Consider the following 18,357-nt stretch of genomic DNA (forward strand, 5'->3'; position numbering starts at 1 on the left):
TCCTGCTCTCTTGGAACTTATTCGTCTGTTAAGCAAACAAAACAGTTTCAGTTAGTAACAAATGCTCTAGAGAAAAGGTTAACATTATAGAGAGATGGGCAGCCCTTTATTCACGTTTGCAGATGAGGAAACTGAAGCCGCAGAGAGTTTAAGTAATTAGTCCCCAGTCACAGTAATTGAGTGGTAATCAGCAGAGCCAGGATTCAAACCCAGAGTTTTCTGACTTTAAAGACTGTATATCCTCTCTTTACTGTACCTACTTGCCATGGCAAGACCATACTAGAAAGGGACCTCAATTTCTAGGTGAGGAAACTAAGGCCCTGAGAGGTAAAGTCATTTTGCTCATAGAGACCCAGATAACTGACGCCTAAACCGGGACCAGAACACAGCCGATCTGACCCTGCATCCAACATCATACTGCAACTTTCAGAGGGAAAACACACATTAGAAAGGCTCTCACAAGGTGTGTTTATAAAACTGGAAGGGGAAAGACAGAGGTAACATCAAAGGCTGTATTCAATGGAGTAAATTACCAGGAAGTGCCTGGACCAAGCTTCTCTTGCTGGGCACAAGGTCAAAACTTTTCGTACTAGCATCCTGGGAGACGTCAGCAAAGGCCCTTATAGTAATAAGCATCCCAGGGATAGAAAGACAGAGTCCCAGGAAATCCTTGCCGACAAAAGGCTTGTCCCTACTCTCTGCCTGGTTTCTACAACTTGGGGTTCAATTGTGATTTAAACCATTACCTGAAGAATAGGTTTCAGCAGTTCTCTGAACAGCTATCAATAACTACTGGGTAAACAACGGTGAACAACGCAGACTCAGTACCTGCCTTTGGGAAGCCATTGATTTAGTGGGGGAGAGACAGGCCATGAAATACGGAATGAAGAGCTCTGGATGCTCTGTGAGGGAGGCACAGGAATGCATAGCAGGGGCATCCAGTGCAGTCGGAGAGGACAGAGATTTCCTGGAGGAAAGGACATCCAAGCTCTGAGCTACAGGAGAAGTAGGAGTGAGCCACATGTATGGGGTGAGGAGGGTATTAGGCAGAAGAAACACACATGGTGGGGGGAGGACTTGATAAGCTGAGGATGGGAGGCACACTACAGTACAGTATGAAGTAAGAGGGTGGGCACGTGGGCCCCTGGGCCCCTTGGTCAGGGCTCTGGAGTTTAGAAAGGACAATTCACAATCCAGGGAGGGGCATGAACAGGCACCCTGATTACCATGGGTCAAAGGTTACCCTGATCACAGCTCCTTAAGGTAAAGTTTTGAGGACCTTTCACATAATTAACAGAAATAACCCAATCCCCACCATATTTTTTATATATTCTATTTTACATTTTGGGAAGCTATTGGACATGATGAATAATGATTTCCCTCTTGGATGTGGACAGGAAGAATCCCTGGAGAGGAAGCGGTAACTGCATATTCATGGAAAAAACCATCTTCAGGTTGTGTAATGTGTCATTATATTTTATGTTATCTTCTTTTCTTTTCAAGGTATGCTAGTTTATATTTTTGCTGTGCAGTAGAAAATCAGGACAATGAGCTCTTGACACTAGAGATTGTGCATCGTTATGTGGAGTTGCTGGACAAATACTTTGGAAATGTAAGTGGTGTCCTGGTCTGTAGAATGAGTCAGTCTCCACCCCAGCTCCGACTTCAGTTCTGTCTGTTTTCACATTCCTTCTCTCTCTCAAGTCTAAAATATGAACTGCATTTGCGCCGAGAATCAGAATGCAACGCTTTCCCCCTTTCCTGTAATTCTTAGTAAATGGAAGATCCAGAGCTTTCCAGAGGCAGGTGGTGTGTGTATGTCCAGACCACAGCCACACTAGACACCTTGTTTCAATAAACTAGAATTTAATTGTGAAGGATTCCTTGATATTTTGTCCTTTACTCCCCACTGACTGTCTTCTCTTTTCTGTTGTGCCTTTTTATCCTCTCTCTGGTTTCTTTTACTAAGCTCCAAGGGTTCTTTAATATTATTTATACATAAGAAAAAAAACCAACACCAGACAAACAAAACCAAAATCCTTTTCCTTCACATTGCTATTCAATCTCCATGCATTTACTGCCAAGCAATACACTCTACGAGGTGCCCTGATCCCCAGAACACATTCACTCTGCGGCAGCTTATGGCTTGGCTTCACCTTTACTCCTCCAGGGAAATCATAATGGTCAACACCAGTGATGCTGCTTTAATCTTCACCTGCCTTAACCTCTCTGCAGCACTGGACCCTTGCTCAGTGCAATGCTTTCTTTAAATCCGCTCCTCTTTATTTTGCCCTGACACTGAGTTCTGCTAATTCTCATCCTGTTTTGTTTTGTTTTGTTTTGTTTTGTTTTGTTTTTTGCGGTTCGCGGGCCTCTCACTGTTGTGGCCTCTCCCGTTGCGGAGCACAGGCTCCGGACGCGCAGGCTCAGTGGCCATGGCTCACAGGCCCAGCCGCTCCACGGCATGTGGGATCTTCCCGTACTGGGGCACGAACCCATGTCCCCTGCATCGGCAGGAGGACTGTCAACCACTGCGCCACTGGGGAAGCCCCATCCTGTGTTTTTGAAGGCCCCAACTTGGTCTCTTCCCCAGCTCCCTCCCTCCCCCTTCCCTCTAAATGCCCTCCTGCTCCTTCTTTCTTCTCTCCTGTGTGTCTACTAGACTCTGTCTCCTGGAAATCCATCACCAGATGACTCTTCTTCACTTTGCTGATGACGCTGTTCACTGGGCTTCTCACGCTCACCTCAGTCTTAACATGACACGAACTGAAAATTAGCTCCTGAAAACCTGTTCAGTCTTGTGCTTGAAATTATGACGTCCTAGGATCTTTCAACGCAGAAGGACAGTGTTCCTTACATATTTCTCCACCCTTTACTTAAGTCTGCCTCTGTCTATTCAAATTGGACGAAAATTCATCTCCTTTCACTCTCACTAGTATAGTTTTACTTGGGATTACAGTTTTGCTTTTCCTTTAAACCTCATCTCTCCCCCTTTCTGCCTCTGGACTCATCTCTGCTTGCCTTTCCTGGCCTGTCTGTTAGCATTGTCCTTCCAATGCACAGATCTCTGGTGACATTAGGTCACTCTCCTCCATCTTTAATGAATACAATTCAAATTTCTTAGCTTGGCATTTACTCATTGTAAACATTGGTCCCAGACCACTGCTCCAACCTTCTCACTTCTCTGTCTTTTTATCCCTGACATATCCAGTGCTCCAGCAACATGGAGCAGCCTTGTATTATCCTCAACTTGTACAGGATTTGCCTGACCACCAAGTTGCGAGTATCTCGAGATCATGACCTGGGACTTATTTGTTCGTTTTTTCAGCCCTTGGAACCAGCTCTGGGCTGATTTTAGAGAATGTTCCAGAAATATTTTATCTAGTTCACAGTCTCAAGAAATGAATCAGTGGATTAGGGAAATGTTTTCTTCTCAGTAATACTCTCTTCCCTATTTCCTGGCTCACTGACGATTTTTTTTTTTTTTTGCGGTACGCGGGGCTCTCACTGTTGTGGCTTCTCCCATTGCGGAGCACAGGCTCCGGACGCGCAGGCTCAGTGGCCATGGCTCACGGGCCCAGCCACTCCGCGGCATGTGGGATCTTCCTGGACCAGGGCACGAACCCGTGTCCCCTGCATCGGCAGGTGGACTCTCAATCACTGCACCACCAGGGAAGCCCTCTGAAGTTTTTTATTAAATGCTGTTAAGAGAATTTGCTTTCCGAAGAGTTTTCTGTACTGTATTCTATATAATGGAATGAACAGCAGTTGAAGTATTGGTTAAGGTTTTGTCAGATTTGTTGCAACAGTTTTCATAAGGATGAGTACCTGAAAGGTTTCTGAAATAATTTTCCCTCCCTCTCTCCCTCTCTCCCTCTCTTTGATTCTTCTTCTTCCTTTTTTTTTTTTTGTCTTTGTAAGTTATGTTATAAGACCTAAATATTGCTTCAGAGATTTCAGTTTGTTGGTCAGCGTATAGAAATAATAAGACAGGGCTTCCCTGGTGGCGCAGTGGTTGAGAGTCCGCCTGCGGATGTAGGGGACACGGGTTCGTGCCCCGGTCCGAGAGGATCCCACATGCCGCAGAGCAGCTGGGCCCGTGAGCCATGGCCACTGAGCCTGCGCGTCCGGAGCCTGTGCTCCGAAACGGGAGAGGCCACAGCAGTGAGAGGCCCGCGTACGGCCAAAAAAAAAAAAAAGACCATTTTTCTTTTGCTCTCTCCTGGTTCACCAAGTTTATTTTCATTTTTTTCAAGAGAGATTTGCAAATATATAGTGGCAAGTTTTCAAACCTGAGATTATTTAATTTTATGCTTTCAGTTTTTCAGAGGAATTCTGACATTGCAGTACTGTCTTTTGAAATAAACCGCAGACTTGGCCTTTAGCAAAGCCCTGAAAGAGTTCTCCTGAGGCCCAGAGATTCCCATAGCCTGCCTTTTCCGCCTCATTTCCGCACTCTGGTTTGACCTGTTGTGTTTTCTTAGATTTATCCAACTGTGATAATGTGAATTGGGATTGAATTTTATCTCAATCTTATCTGACCAAATATCAGATATTTCAGAACACATTGCTTTCTCAAGAGAATTTGAATCAACTTCCCTCATTCTAAGCCCAGTTAAAGTGTCAGCAGAATCAGGATGCATTCCTATTTCTCTAATATTATTAATTTTTCATCCTGTTTTGGCATACCTTTAGAAGCTCTGTCTTTGTCATGGACCAAAATTTAATTCACTAAAAAAGTTCAGTGAATCTTTCATTAAGCTAAGAGCAGCTAAGAGTAGTTCAAGCCTCTGTGCCCAGTACATGTTCAATTCTTATTAATTAACTGTGATGAGTAAGCCCAGCAATACTGATTCTTATGACATTGTCTCAGGAATGATATATTACTCTTTGGTTTTCTTTTCCTCTTGTGTTAATCCTGAAGGTTTCCTTGAATTTTGCCCTTATATTATCCCAGGAAAAAACTCTGTACTGAGTTTCTCGTAAGACTAGAAAATATTACCTTCCTATGACAGATAAATCAAAATCTCTGGCTACTAATTTATTTTTATTTTTATTTTTTAGCACTTTTCAATTCCCAGGAGATTTACGAGGATTAACTAGTTAATCTTTCGGTCTTCAGTAAGTAGCATGAAGCCCAGTTTATAGAGGCTAAGAGGCAATGCCTCAGAGTCTCACAGTAGATAAGGGTCAGTTTGAGAACTTCGACACCTGCCATATTTTCCCATTACAGGCTGTTATGTGAGGTTTTACTGATGCACCCGGACAGTGCAGAGGTTGCTATGCTGGAGAGGTTCTGTATTTTTTTTTTTTTTTTTTTGCAGTACGCGGGCGTCTCACTGCTGTGGCCTCTCCCGTTGCGGAGCACAGGCTCCGGACGCGCAGGCTCAGCGGCCATGGCTCACGGGCCCAGCCGCTCTGCGGCATGTGGGCTCCCGGACCGGGGCACGGACCCGTGTCCCCTGCATCGGCAGGCGGACTCTCAACCACTGCGCCACCAGGGAAGCCCTAGAGGTTCTGTCTTGATTCAGGGAGTTTTCTTGTTGTCAGGGGAGGGGTGCTCTATGTCCTGCTGGATCCTGGTGTCAGCTGGCTTTCTCACCAAACCCATGATTTGACTCATCATAGATCTCTATTTCACAGATAAGAAAAATGACATTCAAAAAGTTGAATAGAAATATTTACTCTGCTAATGTCATGGGGGCTATTATGAGGATCAAAGACATAGTGTAATTAACAATACTTATAAACTGTCAATCACTATGTAACTGTACTTTGCCTTATTATTTTATACATCCTTTTATGCATTTGCTGTACATAACTTGAACTTTTTGTACTTACTTTAGAACAGAATTCAGTAAGGGAAGGTCCTTCTTAAATTCTATCCAAAAAGATTTAGTTATTTAAATGCCAGAAATAATCTCACTACACCATGTATTATGCTATAACAGAAGTCCCTCAAGCCAAATTATAGTAAAAAACACAAGGCTAGGAGATCAAAGGTAACATTAAATTACCACTGTTTTTTTCCTTTTATAAGCTTTCTTCCAGAATAGAGAGACATGAGAAAATGAGAAAAAATAAGGAAAGAGGCTCATGTGTTTATTAACACAGAAGCCATGTGCTTTTGCGTAATTAGATGGAGTGCAGTCATCTGAGCATCAAGGGTACATTTCTCATATACTGGGGCAGCGCCCTGAAGGTAGAATTAGAAGTAGTATTTGAGCAATTAGACAGTAGCTGAAGAAATCTACATTATGTCTCAGGTTCTGAGGTGTTTTCTCTTCTTACTCTCAGGTACAATAACCCCTCGGGGTTAGACTCAGTAGCAAATAGAATAGTATTTTGAAGTTGCTGTTTATGAATGACTTGCTTGTTTGTAACATTCTGTATTCGACCAGTAGAACTTGTGTAGCCATTTCCCTTATGATCTGGAGATAGTAACTGTATAATCAAGGTGTGTGTGTATGTGTGTGTGTGTATCTGGCTTTGCATATTACCTAACCTTATCCCTTATCCCTACCCCTTGAAACTAGGTGCAGTAAATTAATTGCCCCGTCGCCATTGGCGAGCCCTACAGCCTTGGGGATGGCTTGCTGCTAGGAGAGTGGAGGGTGGGGTATGAGAAGTTCCCAGAGAACTTGCATTAGTATCTGTCAAGTTCACTTTGCAGGATTCTGGTTGCTCGTTCCTTCTCATGAGGTTCCTCTCTGTCCTGGATTCCTGGTCTACACCTGCCTTGAACTCTGGGGTTCCCCAGCTCTTGCTACTATAAATCCTGACTTCCCACCTCTTCTGATCTCTGGTAACTGCTTACTTCTTGTACCTTCTTTAATGTGCGTGAATGTCTAATCTACTGTGCTTTCTTTCTGTTTATCTATATTGTTTAAAATTGCAAAATAATACATATTTTTACATATCCTTCTAGACATATACAGTTTTTTAAATAAAAAATGGTATTGTATTATACATATTATTCTGCAACTTTCTTTTGTTCCCCTCACCAGTCTATCTTAGAGCTATTTCCGTGTCTATCCATGGAAATCTACTTCATTCTTTCCAACTTTATGCAGAGCATTCCCATGGTATATAATACGATACACAATAGGGGTAGACCACACTTTATTTAAGCAATTCCATTATGGCTGGATTTTTGAGTTGTTTCCAATTTTTATTATAAATGATGCTGCCATCATCCTTGTTATTAATATATATTATTATGCGCTGGTTTGGGTATAGCATAGGAATAACTTCCTTGCGGAATTATTGGGTCAAAGGATTTGTGCGTTTAAAACTGATGGGCACTGCAGTTTGAGCCTTCAGAATGCCTATAATATTTCCAGACTCCACCAACAGTGAGTGTGAGTACCTGTTTATCCATACACTTAACCAGCAGCGGATATTATCTCTTCTTAATAGTCAGATGGTCATTAATTCAATTTGCATTTTTCTGACTACTAGTGAGGCTGTATATATTATTAGATGTGCATTGGCCTTTTCCATTTCTTGCCTTGTCTATTGATTGCTTCTTGACAGCCTTTATTTGACTTTTTATGTTGTGGTGTTTGTCTTAGGGATCCGTGAGAATCCTTTCTATATCATGGATACTATGCTTTCCTTTCTGTTATATATGTTGCAAATATTATTCCCAATCCATTGTTGTACTTTTAACCTGTACTCTGATCTCTACATTTTTGCCTGGGAAGCTCACTTCTAGTCTCATTCAAATTCTGGAGTGAGTGTTCTAGAAATAAAAGGGTTTATAAGCTGAGAATATTTCCTTTTATGATGCCATCCTTTTTCTGATGGTTGTTCTCCAGAGGGAACCCTAAAGTTCTGGGGAAGTCCTGGATTATAGTTATCATGTCCCACTGAATAGACTCTTATTTTCAACTGGTTTTACACATATATGTGTGTGTATGTGTATGTGTGGAGAGAGAGAGAAAGAGACAGACCCTGTAGGGAGGGGGAAATTAGCTGTGTGTGTACACACACACACACACACGTTGATTTGATGCTGTTTTCTAATGAATGAAGAGACCATAACCTTTGCAGATTCATTAGATTAGTTTTTCTTAGATGGCCATTTATTACAGTGGTTTTGTACTTATTTGTTCTTATGCTTCTAGACTCAGTTGGGTGTGTCAATATAAACCATTTTCCTTGGAGAGTCTGCAAGTCTATTGACCTAAATCCTAAATATACGGAGCAACTTGTTAAAATATTGACATCCATTGTATGTGAAGTCATAGCATTGTCGATCTGGGAAGCATTAGTCCCCAGCATCATAAAGATAAGGCCTGTGTGGTGGCCGACTCATTCATTTATCCTGAGAACATTTATTGCATCCTACTATGTGCCAGGTTCCAGAGGTATTTGGATGACTAAGACAATTTCTGTACCTGAGCTCACACTACAAGGGGAAGTGATTGATAAGTAAGCGTATACTTGGGCACACAAGATGTAAGAGAACACAAAGGAAGTGATGCAGAATCTCTATGTGAGAAAAGAGGATTTGGGGGAATCATTGTGCTCATACCTTTTGAATTTGGCCTTGAAAAATGAGTTTGATTTTGCCAGCAGAATAAAGGAAAAGGCATTTGGAACATTCCAGGAATTTCTGGAATGTGCAAAGGGTAAAGGCATGAAAGAACCGGGTGAGTTTGTGGAATGTGTAGCTTTAGCATGGTGTGGGTACCAGCACAGGAAGCCAGAGAGCTGGGCTGTAAAGATTCCTATATGCCATGCTGAGGAATCAAAACTGTCCTGAACAGAAGACCTCACCCAGGAAAGGACCCAGATCAGCATTTTAGCAAAGTGCTAGTGGTCATTGACCTCACGTGGGTAGACACCACCTAGAAAGTCACTGCAGCACCCCAAGCGAGATACGTTGCAGGCCTGAGTAGCGGCGAAAATGGACAAGAGGTTAGGGGTTTATTTACAAGATGGAATCCATAGAAATTGTTGATCAAATTTGAGAGGCATGAGATCAAGGGGGAGAGAGGAATGAGAGGGAGGGAACTTAAGCTGAACTGTAGAATGAATTAGATTGAGCCACGAGATAGAGCTTGCAGCTACTAAGCAAAACAGGGACTAAAGGGAAAAGAATATGCTTGATTCAGTTTGGAATACGGGGATGTAGATTGAGGAATATCCAGGCAGAAATGTCTGGTTAGTGGATGAAAATATTGGATTAGCGCTGCAGAGAGAGATCAGGCCTAGATAAAGATCTCACTTCGTTAAGCCACCCGCATGGAAGACCCAGCTGTAGAGCGTCAGTGAGATTATCTAGGAGAATGTATGTGTTGCAAAGAGAAGAGGCTCTCTTGGGAAGCACCAGTCTTTAGGAAGAAGGTGGGTCCCTAGAAGTAAGCAACCTGCTGCAGAGATGTTTGTTTTGCTGATTGATGTGTCCCAAGCATTTTGTAAATACTTCTTAAATGAATGCAAGCTTCGGGGGGGGGGGGAGATAAATCATCCAAGGAACCTGAGAAGGACCGTCAGAGGTGGAGGAGGAAAACGGGCACTGAGTGGTATTGCCAACATCAGGGCGTAAGCAAGAGCAGATTTTCAAGCAAGGGTTGGGTGAAGTGTATCAGGTGCTTCTGAGCCATAGAGGTGGGAGAGGACTGAAAACTTTCAGTGAGCAGACCTTCTGTAAGGTATGGAAAGCGAGAGTTGAGGAATATGTGAGAAGGGAAACAGCCGGGATGGTGCCTGAGTGGCTGTCTGGTTGAAACATTGGAATTGAGCCTTATTTGCATTATGGGGAGTGGTCTTGCTACTTGCTACATTTAACCAAATCTATCAGACTCTGCTTTGGTCTGTGACAGTGGTAGCGGTTCTCGACGTGTGGTCCCCACACCAGCATCATTAGCATCACCGGGGAACCCATGAGAAGTTCAAACTGTCGGGCTTTACCCACACCTACTGAATTGGAAACTCCAGGGTAGGGCCCAGTAGTGTGTGTTTCAATGAGCTTTCTGGGTGATTGGGATATACTCTGTAGTTTGAGAAGCACGGGCCTGGGACATAATTTTGAGAAAAATTAACACAATTGAGCTAATTTGCCTCTGAAGAATGAGCTTCTGAGAGTTCTAAAGCTAGGAGCCAAATTTACAGACCAGAGGGCCAGAGCAACGAGGCACTGCCCTCGTGCCTGAAAGGCAGTGGTGGCTCAGCTTTTATCTGTGCGGATGGAGAGGTGAGCTGGGCAGCTTCACTCCTGGACTGAGTCTCAAATTTCCTGTTGTGACATTAAACAATATTATCTAAGGACATGCTCAGCTTTACTAGAATGTGGTTTTACTTTTATTCAGGGCCTGGATTTCCATGGTTCTATTTTTCTGGCTTTAAAATACCATCTGATATTTTTATCTTTAGTGTGCCACATGGGTGTCACTGTTGAAAAGCTTGAATCACTGGCCCATGTTTCCCCTAATACTACTGCAAGTTTATCAAAATATTCATTTTTGTCTTACCAGGTCTGCGAGCTAGATATTATCTTTAATTTTGAAAAGGCTTATTTTATCCTGGATGAGTTTATAATCGGTGGAGAAATTCAGGAAACATCCAAGAAATCTGCTGTTAAAGCCATTGAGGATTCTGATATGTTACAGGAGGTCAGTACACAGTTTCTCATGCCCTGGGAAAAGATGATGGTGGTGCTGTGATGGCGATGGTGGTAGTGGTGATAGATTGACCGACACTTACTGGTGTTTACTCTGTGCTGGGTACAGTTTTTATTTTTAAGGTAAATTCTTTATTTTCTAATTTTTATTTTATTTTTAAAATTTTCGGCTGCATTGGATCTTAGTTGCAGCATGCGGGATCTTTCGTTGTGGCACGTGCGCTCCAGAGCGCATGGGCTCTGTAGTTTGCAGCACGCGGGCTCTAATTCAGATGCGCAGGCCCGGTAGTTGTGGCGCACAGGCTTAGTTGCCCCGTGGCATGTGGGATCTTAGTTCCTCGACCAGGGATCAAACCCGAGTCCCCTGCATTGGAAGGATTCTTTACCACTGGACCACTGGCAAAGTCCCAGGGTGCAGTTTCTAAGTAAGTTACGTGTATTAACTTATTTAATTATCACAGCAACTCTAAGAGGTAGGTATATTGTTACCCTCATTTTAAAGATGAGTAAACTAAGACACAGAGAGGTTTAATGACTGCTCAACGTCACACAGCTAGTAAGCATGGAATAGAGATTTGAACCCGGGTAATTGGGCTCCAGAGTCTTTGCTCTTCATGTCTGAGCTTTTCAGTGAGGATACCACACTATCGAAAAGGGATTACATACTTGGTGCTATTCTTTTCAAGAATAATTTTATGGGAGGTATAAAAAGCCTTTCATTAAAATATCTGTGCTGCCCTGGGAAAGGAGAATAGCAGTACATCATTATTTTACTTGCCAGGGATACTAGAGCTTTATTATTGAAGATGGCGATCATCATATTAATTAAAGTTTCCTACCTTCCTGGGAGGCTGTATGTGTGCTCTTATTTGCATAAATAAATTGGGAATTCTGTGGTTTGCTTGTCAAGGGATAAATGGGCCCTGCAGCAGCCATTTTGGTCATGTTCCTGACTCTGTGATACTTATATAAAATACACTGGGGCTTTTCTTGTAGATACAGTACAGATTTGCATTGTCCCTAATATCGGAACGTACTTACATTAACCCCTTCAGTCCTCCCGTGGGCACTGTGAGAAAGGGCGCTTCACCCCACTGAACTTTGCCCTCCCAAATGAGATGATCTGACCAGCCCCTGCTCAAGCATGCCTTTGCGGACCCGGTTTCTACCCCAGCTCTGCCACCTCTAGGTTCTTCTTCTCACAGCATCATTGAATCTATCTTTCTATTTTCATGATAGCTGGTCAGAAGATTCCAGAGCATTATCAAGTGTCTTTTAAAAATTGGCATTAAAGCCATTCTTGCTGCTGTTTGGAAATAAGAGCCTGCTTCAGTGATTAAAACATTAGACATGACTTCCAAGCAACAGTTTTGGCACATCTTTGAGCTGATTACTAGCTCCTGCCCATCTAGGGAACCAGTCCTCAGGTGAATGGATACCGAGAAAGATACAGGGTACCCCTGAGCCTCTGTGCTTGCCTGTTAGGAAGCTGATGCATTTATTTCTAGGTGCGTTGTCACCTCAAAAAAATGCATTTAAACTTTCTGATGTTCACTTGGCTGTCTCCAAATGACACAGGAAGGGAATTTTACAAGGTACTTGAGAAATCAGTGGTTTGGAAATTCTACATTACCATTCTTAAAATATGCCAGCGGGTTATTTATAATTCTATCCTCAGGGTCCTTACTGTGGAATCACGTTATAGGAGAAACAGACATTGAACAGGGTCTTGGGCACTTCAGTAATTAAAGCTCCTTGAATTAGGGCCAAGATACACCTGGGTTATTTTGAATTTCCCCTCTGTAGGAAGTAGAATTTTAAAGGGCTTGCGGGTTATCTGGTGCTTCTAGTTCCATTTAAATCTGGGAAGCAGGTATTGCCTGTTATTTCAAGAGAGAGGCCTTTCACAATTAAACATTAATTGGTCATTCCCTGGTGTCCCTGGTGATTGAGTGGAAGGTCTTGTTAGGTGGGTCTCAGGGGACCCTCCATTTAGCTGCCGTGTCCCCATAGTGAGCAGGCAGTATCATGACTGCCCTCTAAATCTTTCACTGAATTCACAACACCTGCCAAATAGAAACAGTGTTACCAGTGTTCTCTTGGGATCTGGTACTTCAGCTAAGTCAATGAACATCTGGGGAGCTGGTTGAAAACTTGACTTTGTATATATGGTTTGCTTTGTGTATCTGGTCAGAGCAGTTGAGCATATGAATAGGCACAAGTAATATAATTGCATAAAGAGAAAAAATTATTGCTTTCTTTTTTCCCTGTCCTTTGGACCTGAGCACGTATTTGTATTGAATACAAACTTAGTAGCTTAAGTTTAAGGGAGGCCTTTGTAATATTGCTTTTACTTTTAGCACAACTGAAAATCTCAGAGTAGGCCCTGAACTCTTCCCTGACCTCTACCCAATAAAAGTTTTTTAGAATAAAAAAACTGTCTCTACATTTTTAGTAAGAAGATACGTAGTCTTAAAGCCCTAAATGCGCAGAGCTTATTCTGAGTGTACCGGGGCTAGATGTTGATAATATGGAAAGAAAGGAACAGTTTAATTGGTTGGGGATGACTTTAAGAGGTACCTTATTTTGAAGGTACCTGTGGACAATGGTGCAAAAATGATTAGAAGGAAAAAGAAACTCTGAAATAAGGTAGTGATCCTTAAATACAGAGGTTGCAATTCTTGGGATCACCAGTGGGGGCGACAAACAGAAGATGTTCCGACCACAGAATAAGAAAGCAAGTTAAGAAGGGAGGGTCAAATGGTACGTCATTAGATCAAGCAATGGGATACCTCATATGTGTATGTGCGGATTCCTGAGAACCGGCTAGGTGCACCCCAATACTGTCACCCTTAAAAGCACAAACCATGTTAAACAGCTATTGCATTATGGTTTAACCAGGTTAAACCATAATGCAATAAAAACTCGTAGCATGCATAGTGCTGAATGCACAAGAAACACTGCTGTGCTGGATAGATAACTGGGGTCCCAAGATACCCTAGTCCTCTTGTGAAAGGCTAGGGCAGAGATCTTTAAGTTTGTGCCGGCCTTAAATGTCTGTTCCAACCTTTAAAGGGGCAAGCCCAAGAAAGTACCAACCGCATATGTCATTGGCTCATGTAACTCTACGTAACAGCACAGCTCAGAAAGGGCAGCCAGCGCAGTCTCAGGCAGATAAACTTATCCGGTGGTGTGAAGCAGTGCCAATAGCTAGAGACCAATGAACTGTGAAGCCAGTGAAGTGACAACTCCAGGACCTTTCCTGGCCCAGACCCCTTCTAAGCCTGCAGGCTCATATGGTCAAATTTGCAAAGGTAAGATAGCTCAGCTGCAAAGAATTTGTGGCCATCTAATGAATATGTAAGATATTACAGAAGTGTGTCAGGCACTTAGTGAATGAAACCCACTCTGCTATTGTTCTGGATTTTGTGATATTTGTAATTTTTTTTTTTTTTTTTGCGGTACGCGGGCCTCTCACTGTTGTGGCCTCTCCTGTTGCGGAGCACAGGCTCCGGACGCGCAGGCTCAGCGGCCATGGCTCACGGGCCCAGCCGCTCCGCGGCACGTGGGATCTTCCCGGACCGGGGCACGAACCCGTGTCCCTTGCATCGGCAGGCGGACTCTCAACTACTGCGCCACCAGGGAAGCCCCGATATTTGTAATTAAAAAAAAAAATTTGTAATCTACTCTCATTTTTTTCTCATTCTAAGTAAATTTATACCCAATTTTATATTTGTAATTTTGTATACTCTTTTAAATGGGCTAAAGTCTAGGTACCAAGAAATAGTCATGGGCCCCTGGCCAATGTGATACCCCTGCCAAGTTGACAGACATGGGCAGTATCTGTAAGAGGAGAGACAGGGCAGAGGTCTTAAGGTGTGGGCTTCTCTTGGCCAGTGCTCATCCAGGAGGTGTAAGAGCTTTATAAGAAAGCGTGGATAATGGACCACAAGTATTTTCAGCAGAGGAAGACTGGAGTTCTAAGTAGAGCAGGTGAACACAGTCAGAAAACCTGATTTCTAACCCTAGTATCTTTTGAGCAGTCTTGCTTAGCCATGGTCTCGGTCTCTTTGGGCAACGCTGGTCGATGTCTTCCCTGGCAGGTGCACGTGAATCACATCTCCTGGGGTTCAAGCTTAAGAACAGGTTAAGCATTGCTGGTTGCGCTGTGACTTCCGTGTAAGAGGTAGGGGTGTTACCAAAGGCTGGCCCCTTGAGCTCCCTGATTGATTCAACCCAGGGGCCTCGTTACACAAACATATGTTTATAACAGGAGAGGGTAGAAGAGGAAGTCCATCCATCATGCATAATAAAGGGCTTGCAACATGACTGTAACTTTGAACTCTGCCTGTGGTTGTGAATCCATTTAAACATTTTTTTAAAGTACTGGGAAAAAATTAGGGCCTTGTGGCATGTTAGCAAACTTGGTAAGTTATGAGGAGGATGAAGAAACATAATTTATGTACTTTGGAGGAAAGCCTTTTCAAACTACATGAAAGAAATTATTAAGAATTATGGTCTGTTTATCCCTTATGTCTTGGCAATAAGATGTTCTGTATCTGTAATGATACATATGTTATGTATGTATGTAATGATACATACGTTATACAAATACAATTCAAATTTCTCTAAGGTAGTCCTCATGGTTATTTTAGCGGGCACATTTTTCTGAAGTCAACAGTGATAGCTTCGCAGCTGTTGCTTTAGCATTTCTCTTATCAGACATTCCTTTTATGGTCAAGTTTAGCCATTTCTCTGTTGAAAGTTATTTAATTCCAGCCATATGGATGTGTATACAAATTATACTCAAACTTTGAACCACCTTTCTTGATTAGAATGCAAAGACTTATGACCATGTACACTTCAAAAACTTCTTTTCGGGAATTCCCTGGTGGTCCAGTGGTTAGGACTCTGGACTTTTACTGCTGTGGGCCTGGGTTCAATCCCTGGTCAGAGAACTAAGATCCCACAAGCTGTGTGGTGCAGCCAAAACAAAAACAAAAACAAAAACTTCTTTCTTCTAATGGCAAAATAAATGAGTAAGAGAATGAAGAATTTTCAGTCTGCTAAAGGATGTGGTTTAAGGGAAAATTGCTCTTATATATGGTTCTCTTTCAGACAATGGAAGAATACATGAACAAGCCTACGTTTTAACCATGCATCTACTTGAAGACTCCAAGTGCTACATGTTGTGAACCTGTAAATAAGCAGTGCCTTGCATCCAGTTATTTGACAGAGCCTCTGGCGCCATGCCAAAAATAACTTAAAAGGGATTTTTCTGTTAATTAGCAAAAATTAAAGTTGTTTAACATAATATATTTATCATTATTCATGTCTGTATTATACTGTATATGACTACTTGGATGTTAAAACAACTGCTTCATTGCTCAATAGGCTGAATGTTTGTTTGCAGTGTTTTAGCTCCATGTCATATTTTTGAGCTAATTTAAATACATTTATTGCAATGTGTTTTGTTGCATTTGGTCCTCTACTGACAGGGTGTAAACTATATTGTCATAATCCATGATTTTGAATGTAAAGTATATCTTATATCAATAATACTTTTTCTAAATGTTTAGCTTTTTTAATTGTATAATGATTCAAAATTATGTTAATATTCAGAGTTCATACATGATGTTAGACATTTTAAATACACTTAATACTGTAATTTCAGTCCAGATACAGTGTATCTGATTTTAATGTCCTGAATTCATTAATTTTTCAGGGCTGGAATTAAGGACAACAACCAAAGATAGTATAGGCCTTAAGTGGTTTTGATGCCTTGGAAGCTGCTATCTAGGCTGAGGTTTTAATTTTACCTTTTAATTGAATATAAGGGGCATTCCAATAAGGTTGTGTTTTGTACAAACTCTATGTATTTATTAAGGTGTTGAGACATCTGAAAAAGTGTCTATAACTTCCCTTACTATAAAAATAGTATAATAAAGATGAATAACAGTAGCAATACTACTTATTAATACTACTATTTTAATAATCTTCTATGTTACAAGCACCCTTAGTTGCTTGAGAGATTTTTGTTTCCAGTATGTTTTCATGTATATCTAATATATTTGAAGACATTGTCTATTAGGCTTACTTGGAGCATTTAATATTATTGCAACCTATATAGTAGGTGCCTTGCCTCCTTTTTCTTTCCTCATCTCCCAAAGAAAATATTTGCTGCTGACTTATTATTGTGACTATGTCGCATTCATGCTTCCTGGAGAGTTCTATATAACCAGTGGTAGAAGTGATCAGACATTCTAGGGAAATAGCTTGTACTGTTCTGTCTGGTGCCCTGCTTTTGATGTCTTACCTGTGCATTTTCAACGTTAGTTTTGAGGTCAAATGTCATCATGTTGCAGTGGTTAGGGACCTTCTAATATTCTTCGTAAGAGAAGAGTGTGCTTGCTGTTGGAGAATCCAACAAGAGGGGAAAATGTCCTCTTTGATTCATCGTGCCGGACATATTTAGGGAAAGATGGCAAGACAAGAGTGGGAGAATATGAGGAAAAATTGACCAACTCCAAAATATAACCATTATTAAAAGGAAAAACTTCAGGTTAGTATATGAAGTAATTATGGGGCTTTTAATATCTAATATTTCCTCAAAATAATCATATATTTACAATTAGGGCATCAGATTGAAGTTTGTCATTTTTATCACTTTGTTTACTTTAGATCTTTGATTTTGTGCTTTAGCTTTTTTTTTTTTAATATGGCAGAACTCTTTATTTTAAAAAACATTGTATAAAGATAAACTTTATGTAAATTGATGTAAGTTTTTCTGGTTCTTTTGAAGCTCTCCACCATTTTTGGATGAAGGTATTGATTGAATCTCATTCAAATGTACTCCACATATTCTGGGGAATTCCATATTAGACACTGTCTAGTTATAGCGGGGGCTCCTCAGACTTTATGTCAGCAGCACACATAGGGTGTGAACATAATGATATGGCACTCTGGGATAAATTTGAGGGATTTGGGGGACATCTTACATGGACTTCGGTGAAAATAATCATTGTGTTTTCTTTATGTCATATAATTGTCATTATGTTTTCTTTACATCATATAATTGTAATAAAACCACCAAGGGAAAGGAAAGATAATAAATATTAAACTTGTATAAAAACTTCCAAATAAAATTTTTTTAAGTTTTTTATTGAGGAACTTCAGCGTGTTTTTATGAATATAATTTTTTTAAATCAGATTTTATGCTTGAAATTGCTATCCATAATTCTTGTTGACGTCCTTCTAATATAACCTCTTCATTTTTTAGTTTTTTATTGAGGAACTTGAGCATGCTTTTATGAATATAATTTTTTTTTAAATCAGATTTTATGCTTGAAATTGCTACCCATAATTCTTGGTGAAGTCCTTCTAATATAAACTGTTCATTTTCTAGGCAATTACCTATCAAGGTGGAACTTGACAGCAAATGAGAGAAGAGAATTTATTGTTTTGCTCCTACTGGCTTTTTTCTCACCATTCACCCACATTTTGATAATCTGATCTCTTTACATGTAGTTAATGACTCAACCACCCTTTAAATCTACTAACTCCTTTTCTTTCATTAACAAATGTAAAGTTGACATTTCTTATGATAACTCAAGTGAATTTTAAAAAAATTTATTTATTTTATTTATTTTTGGCTGCATTGGATCTTCGTTACTGCGCTCAGGCTTTCTCTAGTTGTGGAGAGTGGGGGCTACTCTTTGTTGCGGTGC

General features: G+C 41.1%; 1 protein-coding gene across 1 annotated transcript in view; it reads left to right on the forward strand.

Moving 5' to 3' along the window:
• Positions 1 to 17,792, forward strand: part of AP1S3 (adaptor related protein complex 1 subunit sigma 3) — a 55,567-nt gene extending 37,775 nt beyond the window's left edge. The window contains exons 4-6 of the mRNA XM_089916311.1: positions 1,504 to 1,612; positions 10,485 to 10,622; positions 15,749 to 17,792. Of these exons, the coding sequence (XP_089772437.1) occupies positions 1,504 to 1,612; positions 10,485 to 10,622; positions 15,749 to 15,784 (283 nt within the window). The 3' untranslated portion in view covers positions 15,785 to 17,792. The remainder of the gene's footprint in view (positions 1 to 1,503; positions 1,613 to 10,484; positions 10,623 to 15,748) is intronic.
• Positions 17,793 to 18,357: the final 565 nt, after the last annotated feature.

This window comes from Delphinapterus leucas, chromosome 8, assembly GCF_059928025.1.
Source record: "Delphinapterus leucas isolate spDelLeu-1000000601 "Yukka" chromosome 8, BTC_Dleu_Yukka2, whole genome shotgun sequence".
NCBI classification, from domain to species: Eukaryota; Metazoa; Chordata; class Mammalia; order Artiodactyla; family Monodontidae; genus Delphinapterus; species Delphinapterus leucas.